The sequence below is a fragment of the Falco biarmicus genome, chromosome 2, assembly GCF_023638135.1.
Source record: "Falco biarmicus isolate bFalBia1 chromosome 2, bFalBia1.pri, whole genome shotgun sequence".
NCBI lineage: Eukaryota > Metazoa > Chordata > Aves > Falconiformes > Falconidae > Falco > Falco biarmicus.
The window spans coordinates 34,068,119-34,093,715 of NC_079289.1; the positions used below are offsets into that span (position 1 = coordinate 34,068,119).

The 25,597-nt window shown below is 36.4% G+C and overlaps 1 protein-coding gene across 2 annotated transcripts in view; it reads left to right on the forward strand.

Annotated features, from left to right (window-relative positions):
* VWA8 (von Willebrand factor A domain containing 8) overlaps positions 1-25,597 on the forward strand; it is a 185,933-nt gene that overhangs the window by 75,856 nt on the left and 84,480 nt on the right. For both annotated transcript variants that reach the window (XM_056329815.1, XM_056329816.1), the window contains exons 21-25: positions 5,951-6,027; positions 20,245-20,320; positions 20,979-21,114; positions 22,408-22,527; positions 24,441-24,646. In XM_056329815.1, the coding sequence (XP_056185790.1) occupies positions 5,951-6,027; positions 20,245-20,320; positions 20,979-21,114; positions 22,408-22,527; positions 24,441-24,646 (615 nt within the window). The remainder of the gene's footprint in view (positions 1-5,950; positions 6,028-20,244; positions 20,321-20,978; positions 21,115-22,407; positions 22,528-24,440; positions 24,647-25,597) is intronic.

The window sequence follows — 25,597 nt, forward strand, 5'->3', positions numbered from 1 at the left end:
TTCTTTGTGAGATCAACTTAAACGAACTCTTGGGCTCCCACTAGGAGTTTATTTTTTTCTTCAAGAATTTAGTAGGACAGATGATTGAGTCTTTCTTAAAAATATCTAAATGGACATGCTTGAATAGATTTTTTTCTTCTAAGATTCTTACCTCATTGTGAAATTGAATTAAGTAGATACTGAGAGTGTAATTATATCAGTCACCAGAAAACTTGAAATAGCAAACGCTTGGTGTTTTAACTTTTCTAGAAATAAAGGACTTTGTTTTCCTGCCTAAACTTGTATAAAAATGGACAGCTTCCTCTGCAAGGAAAGAATGTACTATCCTAAACCAGGGGTCCTCAAACTTTTTAACCAGGGGCCCGGCGCGCGGATGCAGTGTCAGGCAGTCATCTGCGGCTGCTTGGTTTCCCCCCCCAACCCCCGGCGGGGGGGGGCGGCGGGGGCGGTCTGTAAATACCGGGGGCCGGACTGGGGACCCTGGGGGGCCGTATCCGGCTTGCGGGCCATAGTTTGAGGACCCTTGTCCTAAACCAATTTTTTATTATGATTATGAACCGGAAAAAACTGAGCTCCAAATGAGCTAAATTGGGCAAATACTATAATATATTTTTCCTAAGGAATTCTGCATGACAGTTGTGGAAAACTTGGAATATATTTCTCTTTTACTTGCTACAGTCGTAACAGTATGTACACGAATGAGAATAGGCATGCTCTTCAAATGTCTCTCTGCTTACAGTATTGCTTTCTGCCTTTACAAATGATACTGAAGAACCAGAATGAAAAAAAGAATCAATGAATTGATTTTTCTTTCGGATGTTTCTTCCCACAGATTCTTTCTATTATAAATTTTTATATGCTTCTCTCCATTGAACCACAACGGTCTTACCTTGCTGGAAATGTGAAGATTGTATTTAGCCTGACAGGGCTCTGGGTTGAAGGTTGTACTTAAAATCAGAGAAAGGAATAGACTCTACAAGCTGATCTAGATGTGTAGTCAGAGATGTATCCAAAGCATTCTATTCATGACTTCTAAGAGCAAATAAACTTAACTCCCTGATAGGTTGAAGTTTTGTTATCCTACCATCACCATAAGTTTTGCATGCCCTGGGTGATAAACTCATAATAAAATAATGAGGTATTAGACCACAGAACGCTTACCATTGTGATCAGTAAACATATAGATCGCAGCTGGGTCAAGACTTAAATCACCACTGCTTTTGTGCAACTCTTTTTCTCTGTTACTAACAACCAAGTGAAGTAACAGTGATGGGGTCTATTGCAGCAGTCCTCTCGGTAGCAACGTCTAGTGTCTGCTGGTGACACATCTTCTGCAGTTATTACACTGTATCATTCACATTTGTTCTAAGCAAGGCATGATGGTCTTAATAGCATCTAGAGTGTTTGAGAGAGTTCTGTATTGGTGCTATTTTTTGCTCTGGTGATAACAGCACATTTTTGTTAAAATGTACTGGTTTTATTATTAAAATGTACTAGTTTTATTATTATACTCTCGTATAAAAATAGCAGCCTCAATCAAAACACATGCATTCTTGCAAATGTTTTTATTGGCAGAAACAGGCAAGCAGTGGGTGTGGAAGGTGTTTCAGTGCCAGACCCAGTGTTAGAAACCATACATTAGCAAAAGTGGTTTCATTTTCTTATTTTTCGTTGTTCAGCCATAAGTTTCTGTGATAGTGACATTATCAATATAACTTTCTACGAAGTCAGAAACTGAGAACGCTGACATGAGGGTTCTGTATGCTGAAATTTAATGAAAAGACAAGAATGTCTTTCATTCCTTAATAATAAAGTTTTGAAATTAATTACAAAACAATATTTCCTAAGGTGAAAAGTGATAAACTGCTTTTTCCACCAGGTTCAAAATTTGTTTCCTTCTTCTGTAATGAAACAGGTGCTCTGCTATGCAGGATGGCTATGTGCTGAAATTGAAAAGGTGAAGTTGCAGTGTCCCAGCTGACAGGCAGTGCTGAAGAGCACAACATGGCAATATCTTTAACTGCCTAAGTATGACCTGCAAATCATTTAAAAGAAAATAAAAATGAGGCAGCATGGTATAGGATTGGTTGGTTTTTTCCCAATAGTGTTTTTTTTCTAAGAGGCAAATTAATTATTTCAAAAATGTAGGACCAGTTCTTTTGGAATAAAAATTTATTGACTGTAGTTGGGCTGTGCAGGGGAGAAATTTGTCCCACTACTGTAAGAGCTGCATCCTGAATTGCAAAATGCCTCCTGGGACCTGTAACAACCTTGTTTATATTTGAAACTGTAGTTACTGCTAGAAGATTAAGTCATTTTATCCTTGGTAACAAGTGTTTACAATGTCAGTAAGGAGAATTTTTAACTAAGGGACTATCTTGCCTCCTAACTGCGTAATTTCCTTTTTCTTATTTGTTAGTGGAGATATTTAATTCCTGGTTTTCTACTTCAGTTGTCCCATATGTTTGATGGAATAAAAATTGTCTAATATTTGATTTCTGAAATATTTTTATTAGTTCAGCTGAAACACCAACACAGATGTTCTTTTCTCTCTAATTAGCATATGTTTATATTTCTATTAAATTAAGTAACTGAAATAGTGTGTATATAAATAACATACAGCTAGTGTTAACGGCAAACTGGTTTGTCCTCTGAATATTACCTTTGACTGCAATAATTGCAAATGACATGAGATTATGTTCTGAATCCAGTCCAAATTCACTTATTCAGCACATTCATATGAAAGATAGTTCTGACTCTTTCTGCTTGAGTAGTTGACTGCTAGCTGTGTGGGTGGCCAGAAGATCCAGCTTGATCCTTGGCACTGGTATAGGTTCAGGGGAAAGAAGGGTGACTTCATTGCCATTTTGGTGATCTCTTGTTTCTGAGGTGCCAGTAACACATTTCAGAGGGTTTTTTTTGGTTTGTGGTTTTGGGTTTTTTTTCCAAAATGCGATACCATTTTCCGTGTTTCTTGTTCACCTGAAGAAGACTGTATTCTTTGTCCCATGAAGGTCAGGTGAATTTGGAATAAACCCACTTTTCTTAGCCTTACGTTAATGAGCATTATTTAAAGAATTAACTCATCCAAGCTCTTTTTTGCAATTTTTTAATGGTGCTAAAGAGCCTTCTGAATAGCTTTGGTCTCTTCCTTCCATTCTATTATATCGTGCCTTCTCAATGGAGTAACTGAGACAAAGAGAAGTGGTAACTTGTCATGAAGTAGGAATGTGGAGGGATGGAATCAAAAAGCTTTGACTCAAACTTTGCTCCAGCTACTGTTGGCAGCCAAGGATTTTATGTGGTACACCACAGTCTCTATGAAGGCACATAATGTACTCTCTGAAGGAGTTCAGTCTAGAAGTTGGGCAATGTTAACGTGTTTATAATAGCTAAAATCTGGTGGGAATGCCTTTTGGCTTTTGAATGCTCCATGCACCTTCTAAAACATGTATCACGTTCTGAAATAAAGTTATACTTAAAATGAAATAAAAGGGGTGTGTGGAGTCTGGTGAGATGCATGAACACAAGAAAGGGTGAGATGTCGTCATGGCACAGCTCCCATTGACTTCACTGTGTTACTTTGGTAACTGCGCTCTTGCCCTTCTTCCACAGTGGTCTTCCACCGTGCTTCTGTCCTCTGAGCATTCTCTCAGAAGTAATGCACACTCCTCTTAATACCCTTGGTGATAACAGCATGGATAGAAATACACAAAAACAGCTATTTGGTCCTCTTTCTGTTGGAATGGGAGAGGGAGTAAAAAAATCTAGCAGTCTTACTTTGTAGTTAGGAAAACATGCTTTTCAGGTATAATTTTAATAATCTATTATAAACATAAAAACCACATGCGCTTTCCATTAATGCACATGAAAACCAGTTTTTTTATTACAGTAAGCTTTTTGTTTGATAGTATGTTTTACATTGATTCAATATGATGATCTCTTTCTTCATCTTTGTACTTGCTGCAGCTGGCTGGAGTCACACTCTGCAGCAAAAAGGATATGCAGGCTTCTTGGGATTCATACAGAAACTGTTAGCAGACATCTCCCCAGTCATCTTTAGCTCTCTTAGGAAAAGTAAAGGAAGCTGCTTTCAGCACGGGTGTTTTGTGCTTGACATTAGGAGTATTCCAGTTTATCCACCCATTTATGATTTTAGTATTTGACTGGAGTAGTAGGAACATATGGGAAGAGAATAAAACTGTGTGCGCTACTAGAGGATTCTTACCCTGTTGCTGGTTACTTTTGATGCTTCTGATGCAGTTCCTGAAGTTGCATGTTGCCCCCCAAATGGGTATGTTCTTTGAGTTCCTGGAAAAATCTGTTAGCACAATTTCATCCCCTGTTTCAAAGCAGTGGAGAACAGTGTTTCCAGTGACAATTTTCAGAAATAACTGGTAATAGATATTGTGTATTGCAGCTTCTTACTACACGTATGTTTAAAGCCGTAAATTCTTCTGAGGAATGAGGTGGAAGAAGGTTCATGAGGAAGGCATGTGGCAGAGCAGTAGCTTCAGTTGGCTGTCCTGTGCTGGAGTCGAGTCTGCAGTAGTCTAGGTAGTTCTATTTTTGCCAGCTCTGCAGTATTTTTTCCTCTGCTTCCATGGTGAGAAATCTCCTTTCATGATTTCAACTACTATACATGTGTGCACGATTCACCATTCTCATAAGTGTAGTCAGATGAGAGACTGTGGTCCCATTTTTAGAAGCTTAAACAGTTTGTAATTCTGCAGCTGGCAGTTACCATCCTTCAGCTAGAACTTGTAGTCATAAATGTCATAACTCACAGATCTGAAATGCTCCTATTCTGTTTCAATGCCAAGTGAAACAGATTAGTGAGTCTCAAGCTGGTTTAATCTAATATCTTTAGTTTTCTGTGGGCTATATTTATCTGCTTTGCTTCACACTGGTATGGACTACTAGATGTATTCATGGAGGCAGAGCGAGAATCTCGGTAGAGGGACAGTGTCTTGTCAAACAGCTTTTGGCTGGATTACAACTGAACTTCTCTTTCTACTAATTCTTTTTCTTCTGCAACCCTTGGCAATCTCCCTGTCATTCTGAGCTCCCAAGTCTGCAGCCACATCCTTGCAGGAGGGATAAGGATTTCTGCATCTGAACTGTCATCTTGGTCTGCATCTACATTAGCATTTTAGACCAGATCAGGAATGTACTTTTGAAGGGAGCCTCCCTTCTGCAGTTTGATGCTGTCAAGGGACGTATGACCAGGATTCTTGGAGGATGTTCTCCAGCAGGACACCTAATGTGTGCTCTTTGCTAATTCCTTCCATGGAACCAGGCTAGACCTGGGCTGAAGTACCAGTTCCTGAACCACTTGTACAGGACACACCAGGGTGTTAGCAACACCTGATTCACTTCATAAATCCGCTGTTACCATTCTGCGCAGCTTGCTAAGGCAGACATCCTGCAATAGGAAAGTTATAGATCAGTTTGATCTCCGACCCAATTCTGATTCCATCTGGGCCTTTTTGGTAACTCTACTGGAATGGCATTGACAAGGCAATGCTCTAATTCCATGTGACAGTTACAGGATGTTTCCTATGACCACCAAGATTTAATTTTTTCTATTAAGCGCATAGCAACTTCCTAGCATTCACAGCCTTGCAATACCTTTGTGAAATAAAAGGGCTGAAAAAACCTGGTAGTTAGAAGGATGCATTGGCACATGTGACATAATTCTAGGGTTGCGATCCTATTCCTGGTTATTCCTAGTAAGACCAGATAAATATTTTGCAAATATATATACATATTTTAAATGTAAGTTAAGATATATATAATAGTGTTCAGATTTCTTTGTTGTGGATTGAAATAGTATTTGCCTATAAAGGAACATGGAGAGTATTATATTGAGAAGTCATCTTTTCTTTGTTTATAACTCTTAAATGTGTAAGTCTATATTATGTCTTAATATTATATTTATTTACTGCAGGGTGTTGGGAAAAACAAGGTTGTTGACAGATTCCTTCACCTTTTAAACAGGCCCAGAGAGTATTTACAGCTGCACAGGTAAGAATGTGTTACTGTCACATACTTTGTGTTTATAATCTGATTTCCTGTGTTTTAAAACTCATGTTTCTGAAGTTTAATGTGTTCTTAGTGTTTGAACAAAGACCCTGGTTATGATAGGTGGCATACAGACTGCAGGAGTGTATCTGTTTTATAGGCATAGTCAGTAAGCTGTCAGGTTGAGGAGGGGTACAAGAATCTCATGCAATCATGTTGCTTAACGTAAGAGGAAGTAGAAGTCAGAGTGTACTGAAGTTAAACCATGCTCAAGAAGAGAGTAATATTTTGCTGTCATTTCTGAGACATTTCCCTAAGCATGATGTACTCTGTGAGGGAAAAATTTCAAAGGTGCTTGTTTGACTATGTCATTCATTAGGCAAGAAACAGTTTAAATAGTAAAGGCTTTTTCTGTTTTTTTCCTTTGGCACTTCTACTAAACACACTTCTTTCTCACCCATAAACATTTGGATTGGAAATTATTTCTTTTTCATATGCAAGCTTAAAAATGGGCTTCAAGACAACAAACCAATTGAAAGCAATTCAAAAGCTGAAATATATCAAATTATCTGCCTGCTTTTTATGACATGAACTTGAAATCAATGAATTGAAATAAAGACTGAATACTAGAAGACTCAGTTTCAATTGAACTGCATCCTTTTTCAGCGTCATTCCTAATCTTTGTCTCTCCATCTTTGACTTCCTAGTTTCATCACCCTGTCTCTTTACATAATTAATGTTTCTTAAATAGGGCTAATAAAATGTACATCTTTGATTTTTTGCCCTTTAACAAGTCTCTGTAACACTTAATTTCTCACTTTCATCCCCAGCTTTTTCTCTTCAAATGTCTTGTACTTGTATTCCTCATATTTGCATAGCTCTAGCTCATGACTTTTCTGTTGCTGTTTTCTTTTATACTACCTCTCCTAGATATCCATCACTTTTTTGCTAAATACTGCTTTTGTGACCCGCTACTTTCAGCTTTGTGTTAACTTCCCTGCTGTTACCGAAATCTCGGAATGAAGAACTTATCGACACCAATGTGATGTAGATAAGCAGACACTTCTTTATTGACGGCCGGGTGCGTGAGCGAGTCCTCTCACGATCAACGCACACCAGGTCCCAAAATCAGATTCCATATATAGAACTTATTCATACATATTCATTAATTATTCATACATAATCATAACATTTCCTGTAAATCATTTACATACTCTCCTCCTATATCCGATTATGCGCAGCAAAGCTTAGAAAGGTCTAGAAATGGGTCTAGGGTACGATTTGGGTAGGTGGTATATGAGTCGGTGGTCGCGATCTCCCCCTGCCGGAATTACCTTTTACTAAAGTTCACAGTTTCTTGGCAGGCACCTACAAGCTGTTCCAGTCGACTCTCCCCAGTTCCCATTAATCTCATATTCTGACATTTCAATACACCTCTGCGTACAGAAGACTGGTTAAATACAATGGAACCTTCCAACCCTAGAGTTATTACAATAGTTCCAGGCCCTTCTTCTAGCCTTGGTACAAGACGTACAAAAGATTCCATAACGTCTCTTATTGGGTAGATGCAAGTTTCCTATAATTTTTTCCTTAACCTTCTACATTTCAATTCTATTAAATGATTTTATAAAATCAATTAATTAATCAAATAGAATCAATCGATTTTAACTTATTAACTAATCGGTAACACTGCCATCTTCTCAACTTGGAGCAGCCACTTGCTCCTTCTGGATAAAATACACTATCATTTTTGCAAATCCCAATTCTTTCACAAAATACTACAGTACTTCTGTCTTTCCATGTGTGTGTGTCTGAGAAAATGTGCTCCAGTGAGGTGTAGTCAAGCAGAATGGTGCTTTAACATAAATTCAGATAGCTCAGGAGAATATTGTATAAGCGTGATGTTTGGGGTGATGATGGAGCTGTAGAATATATTAGTTACAGGATGCTAGTCGATGCATCACTAGGAAAAAAAAAATCCCTTTTTTGTCTAGTCAAAACATACTTCTATGGGCTCTGTAAAGTAGTATTTATGCTTGCAGGGTTTTAGAGTTAGATTGAAGTAGAAAATTATGAGCAGTCCTATGCAGTTCTACAAAAATTAATTCCTAAATATAGAAAAATCAGAAATTCCTATTTCCTGGCTAGCATTTTGAAATGCTTTGTGAAGAACTCGGTCAATATAATACCTTGGTAAACCTTATAGGGTGTTTAAAAAAGGATTACAGTATTGTTAGTGTACACTTACGGATTGCAAACCGAAATGAGAGCAAGTTTGCGAAAATAACCAAAACAGTTCACTGCTAAGCTTTTAGTTATTTTGAGGGGAGAAATACAGTCAGTAGCTTATGGCACAGGTCTATTTTATTAGAAAATATGTTAGAATGTTGACATAGTTTAACCCCAGCCAGCACCTAAGTACCATGCATCTGCTCACTTCCCCCACCCAGCCCCAGTGGGATAAGGAGGAGAACTGGAAAAAGGTAAACCCATGGGTTGAGGTGAGAACAGTTTAATGATTACAATGAAGCAAATAATAACAACAACAATGATTGTAACAAAGAGGAGAGGGAGAGAGAGGAGTAGAACCCGTGATGGTGGGGGTGGGTGGGGGGAGGAAATCAAGTGATGTGCAGTACAGTTGCTCACAACCTACTGACCAATGCCCGGCCAGTCCCCGAGCAGCTATCGGCATGCCCTCTCCAGCTCCTTCCTGTTCATATACTGAGCATGGTGTGCTGCAGTATGGGATACCCCTTAGGCTGGTGCGGGTCACCTGTCCTGGCCCTGCTCCCTCCCGGCTCCTTGTGCCCCTGCCCACCGGCAGAGCACGGGAACTGAAGAGCCCTTGCCTTAGGGTAAGCACTGCTCAGCAACAGCTGAAACATCCCTGTGTTATCAATGTTATTCTCATACTAAATCCAAAACACAGCACTGTACCAGCTACTAGGAAGAAAATTAACTCTCTCCCAGCCAGAACCAGGACAAATGTGTATTTCATCTTTCATAGGGATAGGCTGTTTCTGCAGATTTCCTAGCTAGCTACCATCGGTACTGTTAAGCATGCAAACAGGAAAGTATTTCTAAATACCATACTTTTAATGTTGTTCATATACCTGAATTACAGGTCTTGAGAAAGTGAACATTCAAAGCATGCATTTTCATTGATTACCTTGTACAGGAAAGGAATACTGTTAATGATTTATGAAAAATGTAGAGGTGATTCAGTGTCAGATGAAGGTGGACATTCTCTGCCCTTTCAGAAATGTGTCTGACAGATGGTATCTCATTTGTCCTTGGAATCTGGGTTGCAGACTCTAGCTCCACTTCAACTAGTCCCTCTGGCAATGAGTGTGCACTTGTCAGCTGCATATCCTGAGATTCCTGAGTTTCTAGTGAGGTAGTGACTGATGTTTAGAGAGAGATGATGTTTTAGATAGAGATGATCTTTAAGGTGCCTTCCAACCCAAACCATTTGATGAATCTGTCAGAAAATGGCAGACAATGGCATTGTGAATTTTTTAATTTGCCCATATTGACTGTCACTTCATACAATTAGCTATTTTAAAAAAAAAAGTATGTATGTATAATAATGCTAATACAGAATGGGTGTTGCAAGTGAATAACATCTGTTTTGGAGTAGAGAGATATATTCTTAGCTATAAAATATCCTTGTTGGTGGCTATAATTAAGATGTAGCAAGAGAAGAAACTGCTGGAGTGGAAAAAAACTGTAAGAAGAGCTTTAAAATGAATATAATGAAGATCTTTACTAAAATGTAGTGTTATATAACAAATAAAAGTAGTGAATAAATAATAGACAAAAACAATTGGACTGAATTTCAGAAGTATTCTGAGTTGTTACTTTAATTGTCGTTTCTCAAAACCTGCTTTTTTAATGGTAGTTAAGTGCCAAAATCATGAAAATATTCCAGAAGTGTCTACTTTCAGTAGCTTGTGAGGTAAATAAGGGGGAAACACACTGTGATGCAGTGTAGTACTGTTATGCAATTTAATTGATGTAGATGTCTTTAACAGAAGAATACCTCACTTCTTTTGCCATCAACCGGGAACATAAAGAAAACTAAAAATGCCATTAAATCTCGTTTAGTTTTGGTTGTTGATTTTGTAGTTACAGTGGGAATTCTTATCTGGTGGGTTTTGGTTTGTTTTGGGGGGAGGGGTTTTGGTGGTTGTTCTTTTGTTGGTGGTTTTTACTGTCTTGATGCAACAGGAGTTTATGAAGAAGGAGTTCTGCTGATCTAACGCTACATATGTTCAATGACATTCAAGCAGGGGATATCTGCCTTAGAGGCAGCAAACTATTACCAGCAGTACTTTCAAAATCTCACATTTTGTGTCTTATACTTCAAGGTGGTGAGAGGGGATAGAAGGTAGAAAAAAGAGAGCGCTCTTCCTATAACATTCTTCCTGACATCTGTATTTACTTGGTCTACCAATGATTCACATGGGAAGGGTCAGGCTGACCTTAAGGTTTCAATTGCTTATAGAGATTATAAATCATTTTTCTTAACCTTTCTTATAGCACCTCATTGAGAAGTTCTTTTTTTTTTTTTTTTAAATTTCTAAGTCTTATAAATCATTTTGTGACCATAAAACTAAAAATCTTAACTGGAAGGAAGCTGTGATTAGATTTAATAAGGAAAGAATTTGATAAAAGTATTTGCTTATAAATTATTTTAAAAAGTTGGCTGCTTCCTCTTACATACTTCCTAATATTAGGAGCTGATCAAAATTTGACCAACTCTGTAACCCCACAATTAGTATGATGAGAGGACTCCTTCTGAAATAGGTAATTTGGCATAGGCTGTGCACTGCCCCTCTCTGACTGCAGTTAGGAAGCATCTTGCTGCTTTTCTGTGTTAAAGAAGAACTTTCATCTGCCAGGATTTCCCAGTCACTCCTTTCCTACAAGAGTAAGTTTAAGCAGAGAAATCCTGAATTTTGTTTACCTTATTGGGATGTACCCAGGACATTTTGTGTACCCAGGACACCAGCTACACGTTATAGAACAAAGAGCAGCCTTACCTTGCTTAGTATTAAACTTAAAGGTTTTACTGCTTTCAGTTTGAGCATGAATTCGTCATGCTACCAGAAAGGTCAAAAGCAATGCGGCCTGTGCAGTCACAGGTCAATGACAGATCTGTATAGATATTAAACACATACAAGCTGACTTTCTAAGAAACTTCAATGTCCTCCAAATAGATGTAACACAGAGTCAAGTATTTGTGTCACTCCTAAATGCATGAACCCTGGAGAGCCTCATCATTTTATGAACCTTGCTGTTACTACTACTTTTTTCATCTCCCATGAGTGATGTGGAAACCAATTACCAGTGGTTCTACACAAAAATCTGAAATTAAATTTGGTAGACTAAATTTTAGATCTGTAAAACAAATTGTGTTGAGTCAGGAAAATTGCTTTCAATGAAACTCATAATATCTTGCTTTAAATTATGAAGTCTCTTGAACAAAGAAGATTCCACAGAAGGAAGAAAAAAAAAATTAAAGCTTTAGAGAAGACTCAGACAAGAACATATGCCTTGTTAAGACTATAAAAATCTTTCTTAGTGCTGATGGGAGTAATAGATAAATATGAAAATGTAAGCTCCCAGCTCTCCTGTATAAAAACATCAGAAGAAAGTATCATGGACTTTAGACTGTTGGCTCCTTTGGTGTGATTGAAGAAAAAAAGATCAATTTTACTTATCATCAAGTTATTAAATAATTGCACATAAAGAACAGGTTTTGCTGGAGTAAAATGTCCTTTACTAGACATTTATTGTCAAGTAAACACTTAGGTTTGCATCTATTTGAAATTAAGTTATACTGTCAAGCTGCTTTTTAAATTTTAATTACAAGTATTTCTCCTCCTTGGATTTACTATTTTTCTGTAGACTGTATTACAGAACTACAGTATTTATCCTTTTGTTTCTGATGCAAGCTTGATTTATGGCGGCTTTATTTTTTTTTTTTAAGATGTAAAATTCAGTCACTTTTTATAGTAGTTTCTGTTAGTATAAACGAGGTGCTAGATTTTACATGCTGAAGACATTTGGAGTCATACGGTGTTAACTTCCATTAGAATGTACTTCTAGTCTTTAACGCGTGAGCTTAAAAAAAATTACATGTAATTTATTCTTTTCTGAAATCTTAATTTAGGCAGCAAAAGAGAACTAGAATACTGTGCAGTACACAGTGTCAACTCAAGACCTGTGAAAGCTGCCATCTCTGTTCTGCTGGCGTTGGACTGGCTTTAACTCAGGTAGCCCAGAAGAGCAACTGGCAACAGGAACCCTTTGAAATTGTTGTTTGCCATCATGAGTTTTGCTCCTGATTGCTCTGATAGCAAACAAAAGCCTTTCTGCCTTGGTAGTCCCTTTAAGAAAAATTAACAGTGGAAAGTACATCTGTGTTCCAAGTAGCACATTTGCTTGGTTCAGGAGGGCATAATTTTCACTTTTCTGTATCAGTACCTTTTCTTTAAAGTTTGGTATACGTTATACATCTTGATTTTTGAGATATCCAAAAGCTATATGGACACAGTCCTAGGTACCTTGGCTCTAGGCAGCCCTGCTTGAGCAGGGGGATGGGACTATATGACCTCCAGAGGCCCCTTCCAACCTCAACCACTCTGTGATTCTATGATTTACCAACAATATCTGCAAGGTAGCAGCTGGATGACAACACTTAGCTCTAATTCTAAGTATGCTGTAATAATGTCTTGCTAAATCAAAATTGGTCAGTAGGAAAAAAAAAATTAAAGTTAAAAATTAGTTTTTCTTTTCTTCATAAAATTAGATAATCCAGCAGTAGTTGTTCTATGGGGGGAGTCCATTTGCACTGTACTTAGCTGACGCCCAAATGTGTCAGTATGGAACAATAGTTAAAGTTAAGGGAATTAAGAAACAGCTTCAGATTCATCATTGTTTTCGGAACAGGAAAAATAAGACCATATTCTATAATGAGATCAAGTTTGATAACTACTGGAACATTTATTTATTGTTGTGATATGAGTGTAAATAATGAGCAATTTTTAAGCAGAAGCGTCTCCGTGATGTATTCTGGCTTCATGCTGTCTCAGTTATAAATTAGCCATATGAAGTCTTAGTTATCCGTGTGATATCTTGTCTGAGATATCAGGCTGAGGTAACATGTTTTCTACTTTTCTGGGCATTGACATACATGCTAAAGCAATTCAGCTTTGTTATGAATTTGGTATTTCACCACTGTCAACAAAATACTAACTGCTATACAAATTATATTTATTTTCTGATAATCTTACTATTATTTTAGAAGATATTACGCTACCTTATTCTGTTTCTCCTAATATTACATTTCCTTTCAAAGAATTTACCTATGGTATTGCATCTTCCTGTCAAAGTTACTGTGCTTGTTCTGGTGATTGATGACAGTAAAAGTGTGATACAGGATTAATTTTAAAAATCTACTACATTTTGTGTTGTGCCTTTTCTACTTCCCTAATAAATTACAGTAATCCACTGATCATTTATTCCAAAAATTAACTGAGTTTACATATGTTATCCTTTTTAAAATAAATGTGATTTTGCTGTGATCTTTAACAATCAAATTAATAGAGAGGTTTGGGGCAGGAAAATGAGCTTATGGTATCCCTACAAGCGATACTTACTACAAACTGTCAGTTAATCTTTAGATGTTAATTTTCTTTCCCTCTTTTTCAGCACATGTAATCAGTATAAAATCTAATTATCTGTTTCCCCTATTGAGATCATTTAAAAATACCCTTTCAGCCTTATTGACTTGAGATTTTTTCAATCCTAATTAAAAAAAGTTGTTTCAGAAGGAATAATTTCCTTGGCCTGAAACACAGATGAACACCTGATACTGTGGAATTTCAGTGTACTTCTCAGAATTGCATTTGATTGTCTTCTCTTGAAAGAATATAGGATCATGTAAAACAATTTAAATGCCAATACAGCTCTGCAGGTCTGTTTTTAAAAATGAACAAGCACAGAGAAGTGGACTGTTGTTGAAGCAAGTGCTCTTAAGCTGCCCTGATTTATTAAGAGGAATCCATTGAACACAGTGAAGGGGTGTGTGTGTGTGTTTGTAATTATTTGTTGGCAGCCATGACGAAAAAAGGCTAGGTAGCTTTTCCTGATGATTTTGAGTCATGAATATATGCGCCTATAATATTTTCTTTTAATGTTATACAGTAATCTTATAGTATGTGCTTTATTCTTTACACAGCTCAGGACTGGAAATAAACAGTAAGATGACTTTTTTTGTTGTGAAACACCGAATGTATTGGCTAGCATAAATAGGTGTCTTTATGGTTTTTTACTCTTATTGTTGTTTTTTCCCCTTTTCTTAAATATATTTTTGATCAATACAGAGTTGCAATGTAAACCTTTCAAGAGTTCATGCAAGCTAATGGTCTCTGTTTCCAACATTAGCTTTTCGTAAGCTGGCTGACTAGCTCTGCTATTGTCAGATTCCAGGTGTTAGAGAGCTACTTCATTTGTCTTTTTGTAGGAATTGAATTCAGCTTGAATGTCCTGCTGTGTGGCTGTTACGGAGAAATAGCTCAGGTTAGAAGACCCTGTTGTTTCATTCTCTTCTAAAGCTGAACTAACAGTTTCTCGCTGTTTACTCAGTGAAATGTATTCTTACACACAATAAGGGGAGCTGTAGGGTGTCATGTTTCTTAATTTATGGATTTTACATTTGGGGTGAGTGAATGTCTTACATTGTTATAACAAATCATGTGAAAATGTTGCATTTCATTTTGAGAGATGGAGCACGTAAAAGTAATGCTGTGACTTGATTTAAGCATATATCCTGAATTAAACATATAAATCCTTTGGGCCTTTGTTCTGCCACCTGCAGTCATACTGAGTAATGAGTACCTTTATACTCCAAATAATTCCTTGGATTTAAAACAAATACATGTAATTTTAACAGAGAAATTAGACAGCTGGTTGGCTTTTCAGATATTTCACAGTTTCCTAAACACAGTGGTCAGATCATGCAGTGCAATGGCTGTGTGATAGGTTATCTAAAGAAATTCATTTGTAACTGTCAAAATCATGCAGATTCTTTCTTTGTGTTAAGATTGCCTACTCTTCACCAGGGTAATCCATGAGTGAATTAGGCCAACAGCCATCTGAAGTTGTTAATTGGTTAGCTAATTATTTTTCAAATACTGTTAAAACTAGGTCACAACAGATGGGTATTTTCATGTCTGATTGAAACGTAAATGAGAAGATATATATATCTCTATGTACATAGGTATTTAGATAGGTATCTTGCAGAAATGAAGATCAATAATTATTAAAGCATATGTTCTGTCTCTAATATTTTTTCAACTACCCTAAAGTTCTATTTGGAGAATTAAGAGGAAGGCCAAATCTGAATCTAGTTTATCTAAGCTTGTTGCCATGAGCACCAACTCTTAAAACACAAGGTTGCCTTCCATAGATACTCTCTCACCCTTTCAGCCTCAGTGTAACTACATACAAAAGCCAGGAAGGTATTCTTCAGTCTTGTCAAGATGGAGTAATTCCAGTGAATATGGATGTCTCTGATGTTAACTGAGGTCCAGACACTGGGTTCTGTATTTGGGCATAAGTCTCCTTGGGGACTCAAGTCTTAAAAATAAAGCACTGTAATATCTTTTTTTTTTTTTTTTTTTTTTTTTTTAAGTTAGATGATAGTGAGTAAATTGTATAATGGATCAAATTCTGGTTTGATGTTTACATTTCAGTGTTCTGGGGAGGACAAATGTCAAAACATACAAGGAGTATTTGCAGTTATGTCACATATACTGCATTTTTAATGAAGAATTTCACGCATTGATTTAATTTCTCTAAAGAAGCATCTTTCAGCCAGGGAGTCCTCCAGATGAGCTAATAGAAATTTCAGAAGAGGAACATAATTCTCCTTTGTTCCTTAATTTTTCCTCCTGGCTATTTTCAGCTCCTGTCTCTCAAAACAGGATATCCAGAATGCTTGTCAATTTACTTTCTTTCCATCTTTGCCTCCCATCCTGCCCTGTTTCAAGGTCTATTGATAGAGATATTCAGCTCTTCCAAATATCTCCAAATATTCATTTGGAAAGAGCCTGGGAAAAATTTTCTGTCTCACATGATTGGAATAAGACATGCTGAAAAACATTGATTGGATTTATGTAGAGGCGAATTCTATTCTAAACAACAAAATAACTATCAGGTACAGTTCCTTCCTCTCCTCTTTTTTAGAGTAATTTTTTTTCAATTCTATTATTTAATGGAATTTTGGTAAGTCTTGTAAATTGACAGGGACAGAGTGGACTGAACAGTCTCTGTGGTTGATGGAAATTTCTCCTGCTACATCTCGTAGTTCTTCCCCAGAAAGAAGGTCATTGCTGTCAAAGAAATAGTAACTGTCACAGACTAGTATGTTTGAGTTTGTAGACCTCAGAAAAGGCTGCCTTTAGGGTAAATAATGCACCAGTAGCAAAAAAATAAATAAAAGGCAGTAATGTGAGCTAATAAACAAAAAAACATCAAAAGAATTCTCAGAAGTCCTGCTATGAGTTGAGTGGTACTGTCAGAAGAGTTGCAGAGTAGCAGATCTTTATTTTATTCTGATTTTTAATTTTATTTTTTTTTTTATGGAGAGCTTATGAGGATGGCTTGCTTGATAAAAATAAAAATACGTTCTTAGGAAAGACGTTAGTGAGCTTTTCATATTTTTCTTTTACAATCAGAAGACAAGTCAGTTCAGTTGAGTAGGATGACAGTATGTCAGACAGCTTTTCTCACTCGTTTCTACATTCCCACAGTCTTGCTTCTTTGTCAGAACTATTTTCATCTTGGGTGCCAAATGTGATGAAATTAGGAGGGTTTGATATTCATGTCTTTGTTAGAGCCTAGTTAATATTAAGATGCTAATACTAGTAAGTGAATGTCAATTACAATTTTTAGTTCCTTTCCTGTGGGAGTGAAATTCTACAGTCTAGCGTTTTGAGTGCCAGACATATTTTACATTTAGGAAAATCTGCATACCATATTGTTCAGAAATATTTCAGACTTAGCATATTTTCATTACTCTATATTTCAGTGTCCTTAAATTTACATAAATAATTACAAAGTGGAAATTTAAGAAGAAAAAAACCCAAAGGATGCAAATTATTTTTAGCCATTCTTTACTGTGTTTAGGTCACGTTACATTTCTGAAGAACAGAAATTAATGAGATCTAATTACATGGCTTATGATTCTGAAAGGAAAATAACATTAATCTGTACTCACCTTGGCAAAATCATTCTTATATACATGGCCGAATGTAATAGCCTAAGCAAGTACAGGAGCTTTGCATTCACTTATGTCATCAAGCCAATGGAATTAATATTTGGCTGTATACTTAGCTTCTATAATACATTGCAAATCCCCTGAAATATTTCCTTAAAATATTAGGGCTGAATAACAGTAAAGTAGAAGAAAGGAAGGAACCACAGATAAAATAAGAAGTTAGAAGCTAGATTTAGGATGTCAGTTGTTCTTTCATTTTGATACCTTCTGCAATTTTTTCTGATTTATACAACTTTTATAATAGCGCTTAAGTAAACTGTAATTCTAGTGTTTATTTCCCCCTAATTACAGTCAATTCTGTCTTCCCTGAAGGATGAGATCATCATAAGGATTTGTGTGGGCTGCTGGTGATACTAAGTGTAAGTTAGGGAGTTGTAAGTAGTCTCTGCAGAGCCACAGGATTAACTAGCTTACCAAAAGTAAAATACACATTTTGTGTTAAATTAAAACACCATTTGACATTTACGTCTTTTCTTCTGTCATTACCTATGCCCTTCCACGCCACCACTAGAGATCTCCCTTTCCTGCCGTGTTCTGGTCACTTTACTTTTTTCATGCGTTGACTGCTAAGTACAAATTTATGATATGTAAAACATCCTGTAGTGCTTCATCTTCCTTTACTTTGTTCTTGGCCTATGCTTTCCTTAGATCCTCCCATTTTCTCACCTTTCTATTACTTTAAAGGGATCACAATTCAGGTTTGACAAATCCTTTCTCTTTTCTCCTTGAATTAATTCCTTAGAGCATTTTTCCATTAATTATTCCTGACTAGTTAGTAACCTGGGACTGTGCCTTCAGATACTCTAGGATTTGGTTTACACATTTTAAAATTCTGCTACATCGGTGACTGTATAAATTTGAGCCAGAAATGATAACTGGTAATGGAGGTAGGCTGCTACATACAGTCTGAGAATTCAATCCCTAAATAATCTGTGTTCAAGAAGCAAAAATCATAGGTTTATTGTTACTTTTTGATTCATTATTGATTTCTTTGCTTAGCGTAGAAATGGGTAGACAAGCAGGATGATATCAGAGGCTTTGTTTTTATGTTCATGGTAGGATTTCTAAGAGAATAGATAAGTGCTTACTTTAGTGATTTAAGGGATGATATGTTGCAAGTGAATATAATATGAATATAACTGTTTTGGGGAGTGTTGCTGCTTGTGACAGGCCACATTTGGTGGGGTTGAAGGAAGTGAAGGTGCTCCCAGCTTTGTAACTGTTCCCATCCTGGATTAAAGTTCAGATGTGAAGTAGCTTAAACATCAAAAATCTCTCTTGCCACCATATGCTTTATTACTGTGTATGGGAGATGCTGGGATAAATCAATCATGAGTTTAAAGCTAAACAAGAAATTATTAGTTATTAGGGACAGAAATCCTGCTGACAGCAGTTTCAAATAAAGGAAATGTGCATGTTATGCTCTCAGTTTAAAAATGTAATTAGAAGCTGGCCATTTAATAGTTTACTGCAAACAGTACTGTGTTTGATTTCCTGTACTCATGGAGCTTATCAGAGTATTATTGGTTTTTTACAAGGTCTTAGAAAATTAAAGGTAGAGTAAGGTGGATATATGGAACAGTGAGTCAGCTTAGTTTAAGCAAACAGTTTTGTTACACAACATGACTGTGAAAAGGTAAGAGATTTTTGTTACATCAAATCTCACATGCCATGCAAAGGTTACCAACCTTACCTATCCATCAGCGTGTGGATCTCAAACAGCATAAGTGAGGCTCTCCTGATGGGTTTCATCACATGGGTAGTCCATTGTTCTGTTGACACAGACTAATACAAATTTTGAAATTTAGCGGGAAAGGGATGGCATAGCCTACTTACCCTAAGCTTGGGTTGTATATCCCATTGCCCATGAAACCGTGGGCATCATGGGGACCTTCTGTCATCACCCACCCCTGGACTATTCCGTAACTCATTGATCCCTGTAAACCCCAAGGTAAATGGGGTTGGTTTTGCGGATCTTGACCAAGGTTTTGACAAGTATTTTGTACAGTCACGAGGGGTTTTCTCTAGGTTATGGGCATAATTTGTCTAGATAAATCCAGTGTGGTGATGTCTGTTGCTGGACCTTTCTGAATTGCAACTAGTTTTTATTTATCTTTACATTCAGTGATGGTTGAAGTAGATGAAAATAACAAAGATTAAGGAATGTTCTCATGACATTTTAATTAATGCTATTTAAAATTTGAAGGAAAAAATAATAATTTGAGCCATTCAAACACAAATAGAATTTCAAAAATAAATACTCTGCTATTAAAGCCTCTGTCCCGTCCAACAGCTTGCACTGTCCATGATATAAAATGTAGCAAGTGCTAGTACAAAGTATTCCATCTGGTATGGTTTAGATAGAAATAAAAATAATCTATTTTTAGAATTCCACATGAGTATTTTTAGTCTTTTTTTTTCTTAGTGATACATGGAGAAGAGCAATTAAAGTGTTATTGATTTGTCTATGATACTGCAAATTCCTCTTTGGCTCTTCTGGGGAGATTCGCCTGTCATGTAAATGACAGTTTAAGCATGCTTAACTAGAAGTGGTAGTAGCAGTAGTAATGTGCCTACATGCACAAGATACAAATTCACTTTTCAGTGTTTGCATTTCTAGGGTTTGTGAGAAATTGTGAACTACTGTGAAAGCCGTGGCAGAGACAGGGATACTCGCCTTTGACCACTAAGCTGGCACAGTGTTGTTTTCAGTTCCAGTTTTTCAAGAGTCCTAAAAAAATATGAGGATTTTTTTCCTCTTAGAAAAGAAGAGACCCTTCAGTTTTTCATTCATTCATTTTGCATTTTATTGTAACTAAAATTCCTGTGTATTTTTAGTTAATACTGTCTGGTTTTCTACATTTCAGGGATACCACTGTTCAAAGCCTTACCCTACAACCTTCTGTTAAAGACGGTCTTATTATATATGAAGATTCATCACTGGTTAGTAGTAACATTTGGATTGTATATTTGGAAATGTTTTTCAGTTAAAACAAGTAGTTAAACATGGTGGCTTTTCAAATAAGAAAATTCTTTGTGATTGGATTCCTTTCATGGCATGGTCATGTGGTAACATTTCATTAACTTTTACTTTGGTTACATTTGCCATGTTTGCTGTGCTGAATGTGATTAAGATGATAGTCTTGGGAGTCTGCACGCACAGAATGAGTATGGAAGATAATTTAGTATTAACCTGACACATTCTAACTGGTAGAGTGGTATTTTCCTCCTTCTCCTTTATATCATCTCACACCTACCTGCTAAGTTGGATTCCAGGCAGCTGTTGCAGCCATTCTTCAGTTCTTTCAGCTACATGTTGACAGTTGAGATGCAAACTGCATTTGCACTTCTCTGTTAGCCCTCCAGTTCATTCTCAGTCAGGCTTCTCACTTCCCTCCCTAGTACAGACCTTTCTGTCCCTATCCTAAGAAACAAAACCACCTAGCTTTCTTGTGTCACCTGCCTCCTCTTCTCTCTGCCTCAGTTCAGTCTGTTCTGAGTCCCTTTCTTGTCTCAGTGCCACTGAGATGTCACTGCTGCTGACTGAGAAATCAGTAATGCAGTTTGCAGGTTCTGATGTTTTGATTCTTTTCTCTTGTAGGTGAAAGCAGTGAAGTTTGGACGTATTTTGGTAATTGATGAAGCAGACAAAGCACCAACAAATGTTACCTGTATCTTAAAAACTTTAGTAGAAAGTGGGGAAATGGTTTTGTCAGATGGAAGGCGAATTGTTGCCAGTAAGTAGGTAGAAAGCGTTTTGATTATTTACAGTAAAATGCAGAATGTTTCTGGTTTTCAGCAATTACGTTACTAGGTAGAGACCCAAAAGAGTTCAAATGGAAAAAGTACTTCATGGTAAAAGGTTAACAATTAAAGAATTTACAGTCATTTTCTTTACTACTTTTGCAATAGTCACAAAGGTTTTCTTAAATCAGTGTTTTTGTGAATTTCACTGAAAAATTTAAAAAGAAAAATGCAAACCAATGAACTGTAAGTTGACCTCTCTGCTTCTCATTCACCATAAGAAATAAAGACATAGTTGACCAAATTATGATCTTGGTTATGCCCATCTGGACAGTTATAATTTGATCAGATCTGAAATTGAAGATGTGAGTATATCTAAGGTTGAATTGTTAAGGGTTTAATCTAATCAAATATTGCATATCCTTATATTACTTAAATATATCCTGCAGGAAGAGAGTATTTTATAATTTAATGGAATTTAATTCATGTGAATTGTAGGAGCTAAATATTTTTCATTATATTTCAAAGAAAGACCATGTGTGAAATGCCCTCTTGATGTTAGTAGACACTATACGTAATTAGTTTCTTTTTAACAGTATTGGGAACAAGTTGAAGTATGAGTGGAGCAATCGTTCAGCACTCACATGGCACAACACTTGAGTTTTGCTTGTCATTATAAACTGTAGGTGGGCATTTTTTAAAATGTCTTGCTATCCAGCCACAATTATTACTCTGATTTTTTAGAGGAGGTAAAATGATTCCCCCAAACACCATGTGCCACTGGAAACATACTGCAAGGGAACAACTGGGGCCAGTCTGAGTCATTGTGGAGAAACAGTGTCTTCACATGTGTGAAATCATGTATGTCTGGTTTCTCACAGTTTTTTGTAATAACCAGGAGGATTTTCAGTCCTGTGTTCCTAGATCTATGTAAAAACACAAAACATTTTATCCACCGTTGGCTTCAACATTTTGGTGAAATTAAATATAAACAGGATAGGTAGTCCCCACTCCAAGAACAGTGGGTGCATTTTTATGTTTTTTAAAATGAAACACTTTGGTTAAATTTTCATAAAACAGATTATGAAACTTTAAACTGAAACCTAGAACACCCATAGTTGAATGACAAGCTAAGAAGCTATTGAGCCTTTTTTGTAACTCTTCTTTTAATTCTAAGAAGAAAATAATTAGATTGGAAGAATTCTTCTAATCTAATTATGTTCATTTAGTTAATTCATAATTACAAAGCTTAAATATGCAATTAATAAACTTCACTTCTTTTCCAGATCAGGCTCATGTAGAGGGGAGAGAAAATGTAATAGTTATTCATCCTGATTTTAGAATGATTGTTCTAGCAAATAGACCTGGATTTCCTTTCTTGGGTAATGACTTTTTTGGCACATTAGGTAAGTGATTCATATTAAATGGTGATCTTTAATAGAATTGATTAACGGAATAACTGTTTTCATTAGATTTCATGAGGAGAAGGAGTCCTTATGCATATTGATACTTTGTTTTACATAAGACATTAGAGGTGAGATTCAGCTTGAAGACTAACATGTAACTTTACATATCTTAGTAAAAATGCCCAAACTCGTCCTGAAGTGAGCAGCTATATGTGGTTATCTGTGTTACAACTATTTTGTTTTATGGGGTCTAGACAAACACAGCAGACAGGCAAGGTTACAAGAAATCTTCATTAATGAGTGTATAACAGCAAAAACATGAGCTGTAAGCAGCTTGATACCTGACATCAGTGGTTAACACAACAGCTCACCATTTTTTTCCCCCTATATTAAGCCAGGTGCTGTTCTCTTCAGTACAGGAGATGGGAGCTTGATGGATGGTTCTTTTCTCTCCTCTCAGCAGTGGAGGCTGCTGTCCATTTTTTTGATGTTAGCACTGTGCTACCAGCTTATTAATCCTCGTTAGCCTCTCCATGCCCATGGCCGTGTGTGATAGGCCTTATTATAATATATATATATTTGACAAGATACTGAATTCATCCTAGTTTCAGATAAGGCTGTCCAAATTTCACATCAAAGTTTTTCATATCCACAACAACCTCGTTTCAGAAGGTTCTTGGCAGGTCCTGATACTCCGGTGTATCAGCAAAGATTCCCCACAGCTTCATCCTACAGCAGAAGCAAGAATTTATGTTGTGTACAAGCAAGGGACAAAGAATTTATTGGCCTGTGTAGTCCAGTGTTAGACTAACGGGACTTAGACAAAGGCTTGGCAGTGTTACACCAGGGCTACAAACTGAATAGCCCTCCAGACTCTACTGACTGTGTTGTTTATGTTAGCATAGCCATCTATGTGTAGGCACCTTAATTTATGTGGTTTTATCTGTTAGTTTTGGCCATAATGCTTATTCTGCAAGAAATAATAATGTACTCATAAAAGCAGGTGCAAACCCAATTCCATATTGCATGATAGCTTTTTGTTTTACAAATGTAGTTCCCCGTGAATGGGCGTTCCTTGTCAGAGACTCATTGGCTCTGAATTTCATCCAGCTATATTGCCCCAAGATGTTTTAGTATACCTTATTTCTTTTGCATGACCCGATTTCCTTCCTTACATGGACCCTTTAAGTAAAATTGATCATCCTAGCATTATTGCTTTTAGCCCATGTGGCAAGGCTTGGTTGAGGTTTTGGGGTTCTTTATTGATTTTATTTTTCAAGCATAGGGACTCTTCTGCTTTTAATCCAAGTCCTTTTTCAGCAAGATCCAATCATTCTTCTGCAAAGTTTTGTACAACTGTTAAAGGACCCTTTACAAATAAACTCAGTTTTATACATTAAATTATTGGCACCAATAAAATGCAAATATATGGAAAGAATATCTTGCCAAATTTCAGAGAGGGAATTAGAAATCTAGTATTTCCTCTAGACCTCTCACCTGGGTTTGCATTAGGGCATTCCTGCATATCAAGATTTCCCTGCCTCCTGTGGTGTTTTCAAGGTGTTCACAAATTGGTCCCATTCAGCCTGTTACTCTTTCTTTAAACCTTTTTTTTCTTTTTTTCTGCATTCATTTGACTTGTATTTATTCTTGAAGTAAATTTCTCCCATGTGATCACTTTCATTAAAATGGCAAGAGACAACTCCATGTTTCTGGGAACCTCAATGTTCTTCATAGCAAGTTTGTCCTTTACATTTTTCAAAGTAGTTTGTCTTGTTTTGTGTTAACAATCAGGTACTTTGTGTCCTCTTGAGCCATTGCTTTTCCATTTAAGGTGCTGTATGAAACTTAAAGGGGCTGTTGTGATGCCATCTCTTTATAAGTTACTTAACTGTATGCTTTTTTCTTTTTAGGGGACATTTTTAGTTGCCATGCTGTTGATAATCCCAAACCACAGTCTGAACTGGCTATGCTTAGACAATATGGTCCTGATGTTCCAGAACCAATTCTTCAGAAACTGGTGGCTGCTTTTGGAGAACTCAGGAGCCTAGCTGACCAAGGAATTATTAACTATCCCTATTCAACTAGAGAAGTTGTGAATATTGTAAAACATTTACAGGTATAGTATGTCAGATTTCATTAAAAACTTGAGTTCATCACTACTAGTTTTTTTAATGCTTGAAGGTTTTAGAAAAAGATGCCATTATTTGTTCATGCATTTTTATTTCGTTGTTTTGAAAAGTTTTGTATTTTGAAGGAATCACCATATTCAGTTGTTCAGATAGTCTGAGGGTAATAATCAGATGTACACAGGCAGGTATTTTTTCTGTATGTTTATTTATAGATATAAAAAAACCCCTGAGTGTCTGTTTTTCTATTACGTAAGAAAATCTCAGATTGATACTGTGAATACAGTATGCAATGTTCATAGTAACCTTCATTATAAAATTCCATATTCAGCATACAATACTTCCAGGACAGTGCAACTGTTCACTTTATGCTGCTGTAAAATTCTTCTTTTTAATAATTTCCTGGGAGAAAATAAGTTCCTGTTGCGTAACAGTAATACATCACTGGTGGAATTTTTCTAAGGAAGAAGTCAGATGGATAACAACTTAGCAAACAGGTGCTTAGGATCCATGACTGCTTCCTACATTTTAACTGTAAAATCATGAATTCTGATTTAATATTGGTCTTTTTTTAAAAAAAAAAAAAAAGATTACAGTAGGGCCTGACTTCTATCTTTATAAATTGAAGGATACCCTTTGTCTGAAGTATTTGCAATATAAACTATCTTAATATTATTTTTAAATAGCAGTGCTTTTATTTTGTTCTGTTTATAATCACAGAATTGATGATTTGTTAATTTATAGACTACTTCTTGAATTACTGAATCATAGATTGAAAAATTAATTAGTGGAAATATGAATGTAATTATTACAATCAGAATATAATTTCTCACAAATTATTTGATCTACTGTTCCCATGTTTAACACTACATAGTGTAACAGTGTTGCATGATGGTTTTGTGTTTCTGCTCATGAACATACATTCATCCATATACACAGAC